Source organism: Polypterus senegalus, chromosome 13, assembly GCF_016835505.1.
Source record: "Polypterus senegalus isolate Bchr_013 chromosome 13, ASM1683550v1, whole genome shotgun sequence".
NCBI lineage: Eukaryota > Metazoa > Chordata > Cladistia > Polypteriformes > Polypteridae > Polypterus > Polypterus senegalus.
Window position 1 is genome coordinate 26,470,465 of NC_053166.1, and position 14,087 is coordinate 26,484,551.

At 44.3% G+C, this 14,087-nt stretch overlaps 1 protein-coding gene across 4 annotated transcripts; it reads right to left on the minus strand.

Moving 5' to 3' along the window:
- Positions 1-132: 132 nt before the first annotated feature.
- On the minus strand, positions 133-12,865 carry pcdh12 (protocadherin 12). Of its 4 annotated transcripts, none has more exons than XM_039774393.1 (4): positions 9,725-12,865; positions 8,892-8,980; positions 4,899-5,047; positions 133-519 (listed from the first exon to the last, which is right to left on the minus strand). In XM_039774393.1, exons 1-4 carry the CDS (start codon positions 12,596-12,598, stop codon positions 140-142), a joined length of 3,492 nt encoding a protein of 1,163 aa, XP_039630327.1. In that variant the 5' UTR covers positions 12,599-12,865; the 3' UTR covers positions 133-139. The 4 variants fall into 4 exon arrangements, with proteins under 4 accessions (XP_039630327.1, XP_039630326.1, XP_039630325.1 ...); XM_039774392.1 differs by having other exon boundaries at positions 8,892-8,983; XM_039774391.1 differs by having other exon boundaries at positions 9,719-12,865.
- Between the last annotated feature and the right edge of the window lie 1,222 nt (positions 12,866-14,087).

A 14,087-nucleotide genomic window follows, 5' to 3' on the forward strand; every position in this document is an offset into this window, starting at 1 on the left:
GGGCACACAATTATAATGGGAAAGGCCTGCTTACTAAGAGAGTCCATTTTACCCTTCTTAGATTGGAGGCAGGACAGATCCACATACAACCTGCCAAGTGTTCATTTGGTCCTCTGCTTTTTGGCTTGGCTGCACCATTTTAGGCCTCTCCTGAATCTCTGTAGCCACCGGTGCCCCCTGTGACTTTATCTTCTCCCTCCAATGAGCGCCGGTAGGCAGCAGAAAGTCTGTACAGGACCTCGGCAGATGGTTGGCATTGTGATTCTGCCTTCTGGGACAGCAACATCTCAAATAGGGTGCTGACCTCAGAGAGTAAGTTCCCAGTTAGTGTTGGAGAGGCAGTATGGCTCTTCCCAAATGTAGAAAATACAGTGTTTCCATCAGCAGGGATAGGCACAGCCGGTGCTGCTAGTGACATCGGCTCCTGAGGGACAAAGATATTCTCCCTGTAGTCTGCAGTGAGAGGCAAGGAAAGGCGTGCCATCCATGCAGGATCAGGAAGGTCCACAAAGACATCATCTAGAAGGGAAGAAACAAGTGCTTATGTGGGTTTGTGATGTGCTAGGCCATTAGGTCAATCACCAATATCGGGTTCTCTATCTTACCAAGCATGTTTGCCTATTCTCATTGGCCAAAGTGTGCTGTTTGCATCTCAACAAATGCTCAATGGGAAAAGCATCATACCCTGCTTAACATCATGTATTCCAAGGTTTCAAATTATTTTTAGTCATGTTTACACAAGAAAACATGAAATTTGCCTTCTCAGTTTCATCTAATAACAGACAGAAATGAAATAAAACAACAAATAGCAACAAAGCAGGTTGAAATTTACACAGAAATTCTAAAAGGTTTACATCCTTTGAAAAACAACTTCTAGCAGTTTGATAGTGCATTGTTACCTACAATAGTTATATCATAAATATATGAAAACTTCTGTTCTTCTGGAATGTTTATTATCTCCCATATTCCTTGTTAAAAAGAAGTATGGCACTAGGAAGATAGAAATCTCTGGAGCGATTTGTATGGATGTTTAAGGCGATGCTCCTCCATGATTTATTGAAGTTAAATTCAGTATGTAATGGGTGTCCCTCATCAGCTGAGATGATTTCCATTTTTTTTTGACCTTCTAACACATATTTACCAAATTCTCTCTGTCAGCCCCAGTAATGTTACTTGCATGCTTGGTACTCTGCTGGAGCTTTTTAAAATTCTAGTCTGTCAAACTACTAAACCAGGCCATGACCCTGAAAGTAATGACAGACTACATCACACTGTGAGAAAAGGACAACATGAGGTCCTTGTCTATTTTAAACACTTGAGTTTATGGAGACAAAATAAGTGTTGATTGCATTTAGAGAATATGTTTTTTACATTAATATTCCAATTATACACTGCTCAAAACATTAAGGGAACACTTAATCATCACAGTCTAACACTAAGTCAGTTAACCTTCAGGGATATCAGTCTGTCCAGTTAGGAAGCATAAGTCATTGTGAATCAACTTCACCTACTTTGGTGCAGCTGAAAGTTACAGCAGGTGATATGGAGAGGTAACAGCAAGACAACCTCAAAAATGGGAATGGTTTTGCAGGTGGTGGTCACAGAGAATTACTCTCTCAAAATCCTTCCTGACTGATTCTTCTCTAGTTTTGCATTTTGCTTGTCTCCTTGTTACTACTGGTAGCATGAGGCAGTACCTGCAGCCGATTTATGCTGCACAGGTAGTCCAGCTCCTCTAGAATCGCCCATTCATGTGTTCCGCCTCAAGGAGGTTTGCTATGTCTCTCAACACAGTCTGAAGAGCATGAGATACCAGGAGATGGTCCATTACACAAAGAAAGCTAGGAAGAACCATAGAAGTACATCAACCCAGCAGCAGGACCGTCATCTGCTCCTTTGTGTGAGGAGGAACAGGAGGAGCACAGCTTGACCCCTGCAAAATGAACTTCATCTGGCTACTGGTGTGTATATTTCTGACCAAACTGTGAGAAACAGACTGCATGATGGTGACATGAGGGACTGACATCCTCTAGTGGGACGTGTGCTCACAGCCCATTACCATGCAGCTCGATTGGCATTTGCCAGAAAATACCCCAATTGGAAACTCCACAGAGGCATCCTGTTCTCTTCACAAATGAGTGCAGATTCACACGGAAAGAGTCTGGAGACGCTATGGTGAACTTTATGCAGCCTGCAACACCATCCAGCATGACAAGTTTGGTGGTGGGTCAGTGATGGTCTGGTGAGGCATATACTCAGAGAGTCACACAGACATCTTTGTACTAGGCAACGGTACCCTGACTGCAATTAGGTACCAGGATGAAATCTTCAGAGCCATTATCAGACCTTACACTGGTGCAGAACAATGTCTGGCCAGAGTGTGTACAGTTCCTAGATGACGAAAGCATTGATGCCATTGAATGGCCCACACTTCCTCTAGCTCTCCTTGTGTAATGGATCATCTCCTGGTATCTCCTTCATGCTCTTGAGACAATGCTGGGAGACACAGCAAACCTTCTTGTGATGGCATGAATGGATGTGCCATCCTGGAGGAGCTGGACTATCAACCTGAATTGGCCGCAGGTACTGCCTTATACTACCAGCAGTGACAAGGATACTGGCAAAACACAAAACTAAAGAAGACTGAGTCAGGAAAGATATGGAGAAAGCAATTGTCTGTGGCCACCTGCACAAACATTCCCTTTCTAGGTGTGTCTTGCTGTAGACTCTCCAGGTCACCCGTTGTCTCTTTCATTTGCAAAAAAAATGGGTGAAGTTAATACACAATCACTTATGCTTCCTAACTGGACAGATTGATATCCCTGAAGGTTAACTAACTTAGTGTTAGACTGTGATGATTAAGCGTTCCCTTATGTTTTTAGTACGGTATATATTGCTATCTAGGAAAGTTAAGTATTTATATTCAGTCATTATTTCTACCTCCTCCAGAATAATGACGGGAGAACATGCACATTTCTGCCTTTTAAAGTTAAATATCACTTCTTTGGTCTTTTGACATGCAGAGTAAGATGGTTCTTATTACACCAATTTACTAGATTTAAACAATGGCTTTCATTCTCCCCAAATGGCTGTACTGTCAGCAAGGTGTCATCAGCATACTTGATAAAGGAACATAAGTCATTGTTCTGTCTCAGGTGACTTGTTTACAGTGTGAATAGTAAAGGAATGCATCTTTAAGGATTTGAGACAGTGACTTTTGAAAAAGTGTCATGTACTTTACATCAAGATTGCCACGTTGCCGCATATCAAGTGTCCTCTCAGCAGGGAATTCTACCTGCCACCAAATTACCTATCCCATCAGAATGTCCACCATGCCCCTGTCAAGTGTCTTGTCATCAGGAAATCTTGCATGAGACCATTTTCTCTATCCCATTAGAACTGAATACTACTCAGGCGCCAATGATATATTCTATATGGCCAAAAGAATATGGACATTTTTCCAAATTAATGAGTTCAATTATTTCATTGTTAAAATGTGTGCAGATTCAAGCACACAGCCATTAAATCTCCAGTGACAAGTGTTGGCAGTAGAATGGGTTGTATTGGACAGCTTGGTTTGGTGGTGTTAAACATGACATTGTCATAGGATGCCACCTTTACCACAACTCAGTATTTGAAATATCTACCCTGCTAGATCTGCCCTGGTCAACTCTAAGTGTTAATTTTGTAAAGAGGAAACATCAAAGAGCAACAACAGCTCAGCCACAATGTGGTAGGCCATGCAAACTCACAGAGTGTGGCCACCGAGTGATGAAAAGCATGGCATGTAAAAATCACCTATCATGTGTGCAACACTCACAGTAGAGTTCCAAACTGCTTCTGGAAGCAAAATCAGCACAAGAACTGTGTGTCGGGAGCTTCAAGAAATGTGTTTCGTTAGTCCATTAGCTGTGTGCAAGCCTAAGATGACTACCGGTATGTGCATTGCCAAGCATTGGCTGGAGTGGTGTAAAGCAGACTGCCATTGGACTCAGTCTTGAGCAGTGGAAACGTGTTCTCTGGAGTGATGAATCACACTTCACTATCTGGCAGTCTGATGGATAAATATGGGTTTGGCAGGTTCCAGGAGAACGGTACCTTCTGGTCTGCATTGTGCCTGCTGTAAAGACTGGTGGAGAAAGGATAATGGTCTGGGGCTATTTTTCAAGTTTGGGTTTGACCTCTTGGTCCCAGTGAAGGGTAATGTTAATGCTACAAGATACAAATACATTTTAGTCAACTGAGCACATCCAAAATTGTGACAGTTGAAAAATTCCCTTTTTCTGTTCCAGCACGATTGTGTTTTTGTGCACAAAGCCAGGAGAATAAAGATTTGAAGAAACTTGACTGTTCTGCACATAGTCCTGACCTTAGACCTAATGAACTCTTTTTGGATGAATTCAGAATGCCTATTTTGAGCCAGGTCTTCTCGTCCAGCATCAGCACCTGATCTCACAAATGCTATTTTGGCTGGATGGCCACTAATTCCATATTCCCAGAAACTGTTATATCTCCAAAAAGGTATGGTAAAGTCCATAGTTTTGGAATGAGATGTTCAACAAGCTCATATAGGTGTGATGGTCAGCTGTCCAAAATCTTTTAGCCATATAGTGTAGTGTGTATCTTATCATTTTCTAAGACAACTTGCCTGACACCAAAGTGTATCCCCTACATGATACAGGCCAAGGTGTCTTGCTTCTCTTTGATGCATTGAACATGATTTAAAACCTGAATGTGGTCTAAGATAGTTTAGCCATTCTGTTCCTCTATAGGTTAAGGAAATTATGGAAGTTATGCTATACCATGCAGTGAGGTTGTCTAAGATGAACAGGCACCATGCCATACAGGAGATGAAAGTCAGAAAAGTAAGGTAAAGTAAAGAGAACTTCAGTCTCTACCTGTTGGGTGGGGCAAGGTTTCCATCCCTTCCGCCAGCAAGGGGTCAGTTGGGGAGTCACGTCCAGTTTCCCAGTCCACATCACCAGCTTCACTCTCTCCGTGGCCGCTGTCCTTAGTACTCAGCCAGTCGGTATCCTGTCCTCCACTCCTGTGACCATAAGAATCAGACTGTCAGTAATGGAAACATCACTGTGCCTCCCATCCTTCAGCATGCACTAAACAGTGGCTATCAGCCAGGATGTCTAATTCCTTTAGGAGAGATAAGGGCGTAAGAAGAGAGTGCGATAAAGCAGGCATAAAAACAGCAAGTCAAGTTAACTCAGACACCAAAAATGCAAACTGCCGGCGGGTTCGGCAGAAGACTGTGTCATGTGAGAAGGCAAATATCAAAATGCCACAGAAGCAGCAACACTGAGTCTGTGGAAACTTGTCAGGGTGCAACGAGCAAGCAGCCAAACCGCTTTCATTACAAAGACAAAGAAAGAAAGTCAGCCTTCTGGGCATGTTGGAGACATAAAAGAAAGAATCTGATTACAAGCTCATCTTCTTGTATGACCCCCCCTGAGGTGCTGACACCGTCATCCCAAAGAAGAGGTGGAGTTCAGGAGATGCTGTGGAGTTTGTTACTAGACTGAAATGATGGAGCTGTAGATGTTGCTGGTGGCTGACAGAGTTTAGTTTGTAAAGTGGAGGATTCAAGGTGGGGCTGTGCAGCAAAGTGAGCTTGATGGGGAACAGAAGTGGTCAGACTTGTTTACCCAAATCAGATCATAAGCCAAGCATTTGCATTTCTGTTGGCAGACACTAGTCAATATGAATTGTCAATATAAAATCATCCATCTATCCATTATCCAACCCGCTATATCCCAACTACAGGGTCACGGGGGTCTGCTGGAGCCAATCCCAGCCAACACAGGGAGCAAGGCAGGAAACAAACCCTGGGCAGGGCGCCAGCCCGCCGCAGGGTGCACACATACACCCACACACCAAGCACACACTAAGGACAATTAAGAATCGCCAATGCACCTAACCTGCATGTCTTTGGACTGTGGGAGGAAACCGGAGTACCTGGAGGAAACCCACGCAGACATGGGGAGAACATGCAAACTCCACGCAGGGAGCAAACCTGGGTCTCCTAACTGTGAGGCAGCAGCGCTACCACTGCACCACCATGCCGCCCAATATAAAATCAAATGAAACCAAGTAAACTTTTAACAAAGCACTGATATCATACTACAATGAATGCACTGCAGAATGCACTCTGCTAATCAACTACACACTAGATTGAAGCGATTGTTTGTAACAGGAGGTCAGTGCCACTGTGAGGCAATATTCTAAAATTCAGAAGTTAGCTAAAACCAACAGATGAGATTTCTTTGTTGGGTTGCAACCCGCGAGTTAAGCCCAAACAAAAATGGAATCACCCATTAAGTACGTTAATGGCTTTGAACATCACTGTGACTTCTGAAGGCTTAATAAAAGACTACATGAATTAAATATTATATGAATCAAAAGCTACAAACCAGACACACTCAACACCAGAACAGAGCACCACCAAGCCAGACTGCACATGTACAGTATGCATATGCAACAGAAACATCACTGCAGGAAGTAAAATGTCCTTTAGTGGCCCAGCCAGAGCCCAGACTTGAACCCAAACAAACATCACATCTGAATATAGCTGTCCGCTAACCAATTCCATTAAAACCTGACAGAGCTTGAGAGGATCTGAAAAGAAGAATGGGATAAACAGCCCAAATCCAGGTGTGCAAAGCCCAAAAACGCTTCAACTAAGTACAGAGAAAAAGGTCTGAATAATTGTGCCAATGTGATATTTTAGTTTTTATTTTTATTAAATTTGTGCAAAAATTCTGAAAATCCTATTATCGCTTTGTCGTTCTGGGGTATTAAATTTTGCCTGTATAAGTAGAAAAATAATTTAAGCAATTTTAGCATAAGGCTTCAACATAGCAAAATGTGAAAAACTGAAGGGGCCTGAATACTTTCTGAAGGCACTGTGTGGGTGATCACAAATTGAATTTTGCCCAATGTGAATGAATGACCTAATTTATGATTAATGCAGAATTGATAAAGCTGCTCTAAGATTGAGGAGCCAAATCTGTTAGCGTTTGTTGGAATGAGGATGAAGGACACTCTTCAGTTAGGAAATGTGAGGTTTGGTATGTTTTAGTATCATTTCAAGGTGACGGGTGCTGCTGAGATCACTGTAGTACTGGCACTAATAGTGGAAGGTCTTTGTAGTATTTAATAAATGTGAAAGTAAGGGGGCACTATAGAGTGCACTGTAGTTTAAACACTGTGGGAATGAAGATTCAAGTAGCATTCATAAGGACTGAGGCTAAGGAAACACTGAAGTGCTCACTGAGTTTTAGGATTGCACACACAAGGGATTAGCAGCATTTATATGGGTGGAGGTGAGGAGCTGCCCTTGAGCTCACTGAATGTTAAAGCTGAGGACACAAGGTGTTAGTAGGATTTCATGAGAGTGAGGATGGGGGTGCACTTTGAGCTTACTCTCATTCTAAAAGTGAGTATAGGACATATTTCATGGAAATTAAGATGAGGAGGTGCTTTTAATATCATAGGATGAGAGGTGTTAGGTTCAGTTCATTAAGATGGAGGTGAGGGGGCAGTAGTTAGCAAATAGTGCCAAACAAAATAAAACTCCATTAATTATACTGAGGGTGAGGCATGTCAGTAGTACTTTATGAAGGTAGAGATCCAGCACTCACTGCAGTTCTGAAATCAGAATCAAAGGCGCAAGAAAGTTCAATGGAGTTTTAAGACTGGTCAGTAACAATTATACACATGGCAATGAGGGGGAAACGCACAGCACAATGCAGATTTTAGTGGAGTAGCAATGTTTAATGAGGCCTAAAGTTTTAAGATTGAGGGAATAATATGCTGGTAGCATTCATAGAGATGAGGCAGTAAGATTTAGGTGCAAGATTTAAGTGTTGGAAGTGAGGGGGCGCTGTTGAGCTCGCAACATTCTGAGAGTGAGAGGTGTTAGCAGCATTTCATAGGGATGGTGGTAAGAGCACTGATATTCCCTTACTGTAGTACTGAAAATAATGATAGAAACTGTTAAGAGACTGAACTGACTATACTGACTCTAGGTGCCTATGGAGGGTTAGGGATAGGCTTTGGTTAGGTTAGATTTAGAGAAAGTGGGAAGAGAAAGTTCCCATGGCCTCCTTCCACAGTGCTGATAATTAGCTTTGTTATTTCCAGTTCCATGGATGCCCAGGGATGCACAAGCCTTCTATGCCATATCGTTAGGATTTTTTTCTTACTGCTGTCCCTTCATGTTTAATTCTGATGAAAATGTGTTTGTAGTTTTTAAAACCAGACTCTTTCTGCTTGCTTTCACTCTCTATTTTGTCAATGGGTGTTATGTTGTAACCCTGGTGTAGTTAATGTCTCCTAGACATTGCTGGGGTTGTGTGGTGTAAGGTTGGTGGTACTAGGGTTATTTCTGTTAGGGTAGCTTCTTGGAGGTGAAGGGTTATTAGGTTGGAATGGGTGGTGTGCTGCTTGTAGAGTGGAACTTACATGTGGCTGGGGCTCCTGGGTTATATTTTTTCTAAGTTTAGGACCTGGAGGATTTTGTTCTGGAAGTGTGGTGTTGTTAAAGTTAGGGTTTATGTTGTCTTTGGAAGAGTATGTATTGGTAGGGGAGACTTGACTCAGTAGCCATCGGTGCAGATTCTATGGTCTGTGCACCTCAGCAGTAATTATAACTGTGATACCACCCATTGGAGGGGGGCCCTGGGGCAGCCGGTTCTGACCAGCAAGGAAGGAACTATTGGTCCAGTTGGACTTTAAGGTGGTTATATTGAAAAACTCCTCTCAGTTGGGTTAGGCTTAGGGTGAGTGAGTACTATACAATTCCACATCATGTGAAGTTTCATGGCGTCATTCGGGAGAGGTTGGGGAAGCTGCACACGTCTTCGCCATTGTTGCCTTACCTGCCAGTTCTTCCTGAGTACTTGTTTCCTCTGAAGTTTGGTCTTGGCTGAAACTGGCCCTTGTGCAGCAAGGAGAGCAGCTGGGAGATCTGCTATAAAACAGGAAAGGCAACTGTGAAGGGAAGCCAAACTTCTGAAGGCAGACAGTTGTTTGTCACATTTCCTTCCAGTACGTTCAGCCTAGCACGTTCTCCTAGGCAAGTTCTGCCAAATACACATTTTCTCAATCCCTCCTCAGCCCACTGGATTTAACCTAAAGGCCCAGAACTTCAGCCTGTTCATCTAACTCCATCTGCTGTTACCCCGACAGCAGCTAAGATGACTCATTCAGTTTAGATGTAAAAAGGATGCCTCACATGTTGATATGTTGGGTTTTCATAAAGCACCCTGCACAAAATTGACTGGGATATAATAGGGGAGAATGAGCTTACAAACAAGCCGAGATCCTCAGGGTCCCCGGATTGTGTGAACAAGGCTCTGAGGTGGCATGCTGACCTTGAAATGAAGACTTTCAACAATAAAATGCAGATTTGACTCTCTCCTCACCATTTACCCATTATATATCTCAGCAAACCCTGCATCCCATTTATTCTTAGTACTCTTTTCATCTTTCCATATAGCCAGTATCCCTTACAACATTTCACATGAATCTTGTGCAAATGCAACCCTCTCTCAGCTCTATACACAGTCCATTATGCATATAGTGCCTATATGCCAGACTGTTATGTTACATTGCCTAAAACATTTGGGCCAAACCATTGCAGGCAGAGCCAACTCTTCCTACCCTGCCAGCCACCCCCATTTCCAAAGAGTCATTTGCTGCTCACCTGTACCTGTGATGATGCAGCCGTCACTTCAGTGGGGTTGTATTCTGCCAAGGCGGCCATAGAGAGGCGGAATAAGTTCTGGAGAATGCGTTGCTGGTCTTCGTTCTCAGCTCGCGTTTTGTTTTCTGTGTTCTTCTGTCTCCGCAGGGTTCGATAGAGGACAGGTGATGAAGGGTCCTGCTTGCCAGCACTTCCTGACATCTTTATTGTGCTGCTGTCAGCGTGGACTGGCATGGAATCTTCAGTGTTGTGCAAGTTGATATCCTTCGGCTTACGGAGTGTTTTACAAGAGCCAGAGGGAGTAAAGAGAAGGCTTTCATTGTCCACCTTACGTAGAGTCCGGCATGATGTCAGCGTATCATTGGGATCTGGGAAGGTTTGGTTTCTAAGAGTCCTGCTCAAGGAAGGGGACAAATTAAACTGGCAAGGTGGGGAAGGAGAAGGCACATCCATGGTGTCATCTGAGGGCCTTGGCAGAGCCTGGCTGATGCCACCGTCACCGGACTCTGCTGGTCGCCCCCTTAGCACTGGAACTAAGTGGATTTCAGCCTTGTGAATCTGTTTTTGAGGACGTCTCGGGTGTCTGGTGTAGGTCGACTCGGCATGTCTGCAGTTGTAAGCCCGGTTGTCCCGTCGTTTCTCGGTGTGGCACAGCGTGCTCAGGCCTGCAGCTATTAGAAATATCAAGAGCAGTCCGGCAATAGTGCAGATGAGCACTATCATGGTGACACTGAGCTGGTGTTGCCCACCCGAAGATGAGTTCTTCAGATGATCAGCCAAGCTGAGGAACGTCAACTGTAAAACTACAGTAGTGGTGAGTGCAGGAGAGCCCATGTCTGTGACTGTGACGTCAAGAAGGTAGACCTTTCCAAGCAGTTCGGTGGTATTGCTGCTATTGACGAAGATCTGGCCAGTAATTTCATTAATGGTAAATATGCTGCTGTCACTCTGACTTTTTATCCTGTAGCGCAGTTCCCCATTAATACCAGAATCTAAATCTGTGGCCCGGATGCGTGCTGCTGGATACCCATCAGCTTTAACACAATCTGCCAGCTTGGGCGGCACACAGTTCCTCATGTGATCACCATCTAGTTCACTAACAATCTCACCGGTATCAGTGTTGATGGGGACGCTAACAGTTGCCACTCCATTCTTAGGAGATGGTTCCACAATAATAGGATAATTGTCATTGATGTCTTGCACCCTTATAAAAAGTGTAGCACTGCTTGAGAGTGGTGGGCTCCCCTTATCGATGCCCTCAATAATGAGTGTAAAGTTCTGCCGTTCTTCAAAGTCAACTGGCTTTTGTGCAATGACAGTGCCATTTGAAGGATGAACTGCAAAGGCTGGTGACAAGCCTGGCTCCTTCATGGAGTATGTAATGGTCCCAGCCATGCCTAAGTCAGCGTCACTGGCCTTCATGTTAATCACCTGGATTCCTCTTTGGTTGTTTTCTTTTAAAGACACCATGTAAAAATTACTTGAGAAGACAGGAGCATTATCATTCTCATCAGCTACATGAACAGCCAAATGTTTAATTGCAGAAAAAGATGGCGTCCCATTGTCCTTGGCCACTAGGGTCAAATTATACCAGTCCAGTTTTTCCCTGTCCAAGGAGGCATTGGTCACTATCATGTAATTATCTCCATGGGTCTTCTGTAGTCTGAAATGTCCAAGCCCATGATGAATTTCACATTGCACATTTCCATTTTCACCTGAGTCTGCATCCGACACCACCATCAGAGCAAGGAAACTATCAAGGGCGGCATTTTCTGGGATCACTGCAACATCCATGCCGGAGGATACCCAGGAGAGATGGATGACAGGAATGTTATCATTAACATCTAAAACTTTGATATGAAGTTTACAGTGTGCCGGGATGGGACTAGGCCCCAAATCTTTCGCCTGGATATCAATTTCATATGCCTGCTTTTTTTCATAGTCCAAAACGCCACACAGGGTCACTATGCCTGTCTTGGCATCAATGTGGAAGAGATTAAATACTTCCTGAGGTGCATGTTTGCTGAAAGAATACTCAACCTCTCCATTGGCTCCTTGGTCAGGATCAGTAGCTTTAAGACTAATGACCATTGTTCCCTTCTGGGCATCTTCTCTCAGCTCTGCTGTCAATAGGTTATCTTCAAAGATGGGACTGTTGTCATTTGAGTCCAAAACATTCACCCTGACTAATGTGGTGCCAGATTTTGGAGGATTTCCTTTATCCCAAGCTGTGAGAAAGAGTTTGAAGGAGGACTGAAGCTCCCTGTCCAGCTCCTTGATGACAACTAGCTCTGCATGTTTTTCCCCTCCAGTCCCGGTGATGACATCCAATGCAAAGTGTGGGTTGGCTGACAAAGAGTAAGTCTGTAAGCCATTTGGCCCCCAGTCCGGGTCCAGCGCTCGATCCAATGGAATCCTTGTCCTCAAGTTAGCACTCTCCGAAATTTCGATCTGCTGCTCCAGGCTCTCAAATGAAGGACTGTTGTCGTTTATGTCCAACACTTCAACCTGTATGTGAAAAACTCCAAACGTAAATCCTCTTTGATAAAAAACGTTGAACTTGATTACGCAGGTCGCATCATTCGTGCACAGGGCTTCTCTGTCTAACCGGCCCAAGGTGCTGACCGCCCCGTCACTTTCTGAAACTTGAAACGGAATCGCCCCGGTGTCACTCGAGACTTGGAACTTCATAGCAGGGCCGTTCTCTCTTTCCAGTGGCAAAACATCCTCCAATTTGCCGACCACAGTCCCGCTGGATACCTCTTCATTCACCCGGTATGCCGCACTAAAGACGGTAGCGGAGTTGGAAAGCGAGCGAGAGCAAAGGCAGCCTAGGAGGAAGAGGGAGAGTTCGGCAGCCCGGGTCTTTCTCAGGTACATGACTGCTGAGCTGGCTGATGCTGCCCGTTATGCAGAGCTGGGTGACATGACCCACGAGGACACCTTGGTGACTAGCAATCGAGAGAACGGCAGGTACCTTCCGCGCGTTCATTCGCTCTTCCACTTGTGCGCTGTCTTAGCTGGGAGGCCGGCAAGTTTGGAGTGCCGGCGCGCCGACTCACACACAAGCACGCAGTGACGGCTCCACCTTAGCAGGAAAAACAGCCCCTCAGGAAACTGGGCAGCAGTTAAAAGAGAGCTGACTCGTCGTTAAAGACATACTCACCCTTTTCTCGGCAAACAATTGTTCATCACTTGCTTATCTGCCCATCTTTTGATGCCTGCACTGGCAAAGTCCCAGCAGTCCCGAGGTAGAATGGAAGAAAGCAAGCGCGAGCAGATGAAAGTCCTATCATCGTAACTGTGTCTGACTGAATGCGTCTCTTGCGGCTTTACTGAACCTCCCCGGCAGTTGCCGCTGGCTCTGAGAACTTCTACTGACTTAAAACGCTGAAATTCAAACTCGAAATGAACTGCTGCTTTTCTGCGCACCCCTAACTTAAACATTCACTGCCGGCGGACGCTAAATTGGATTAAGCGAGTTTGAGTTGATACCTGGATGGACTGGGTGGCTCAATGAAAGGGCGATTGAGTGAAATAATCTGTTCGAATACGATCAGGATATTTTAAGCACGGGTAGTCGTGACAGTCGTCTTTATTAGTGATATCTGATTAAGTAAAACACCACAGCATAATTTACCGCAGTGTATAAATCAGTCATTCTCCAAACAGCTTAATCCAATTGATCAGCGTCTTGCTTATCAGCATGGGTGCAAGGCAGGAAACAGCAGTTGCTCCTTAAACGAACCCGCACGTCTGTAGGAACATAAAACGAAAACCCACAGAAACACTGCAAGAACGTGCAAAATCCATACTACAGACGATCAAACGCGACTCGAGATCCTAAGACGGGGCACTTCATCTATGACGCAGCCTAAATAGTCAATGCAATGTTTAAATTAAAAAATATATGGGATAAAAAATATACTTTAAAAGCGCCAAACTAAAGAAACGATATACATTAAAAATGTTAAATACAAATACATGCAGGTTAGGTGAACTGCCATTGCTAAATTGGCCTTATTTTTTGTTTGTGTGAGTGTTTGTGTGTTCACACAGCGATGGACTGGAGCCCTTTGCCTTGCGCCCTTTGCAGGTCTGCCCCGTGGCTCTGCCCAGGATAGTCGGGATTGAAAATGGATGGTTAGTTAGGCACAATACTGGTCAAAGCAACCGCTGAGATTTTATTGAATAAACCATTGGTGTTGCTATGATTTGAAAATGGGTACAATTGTGGAGCGTTAAAGCTGACTACCTCTGTCCAAAGTTTGTTCCTGCCTCATGCCCAGTTTCGCTGGGAGAGGCACCGGCTCCTCGCCACTGGATTTGTGTATTAGAAGATAGATGGGCCTACACTAACAAGTATGCT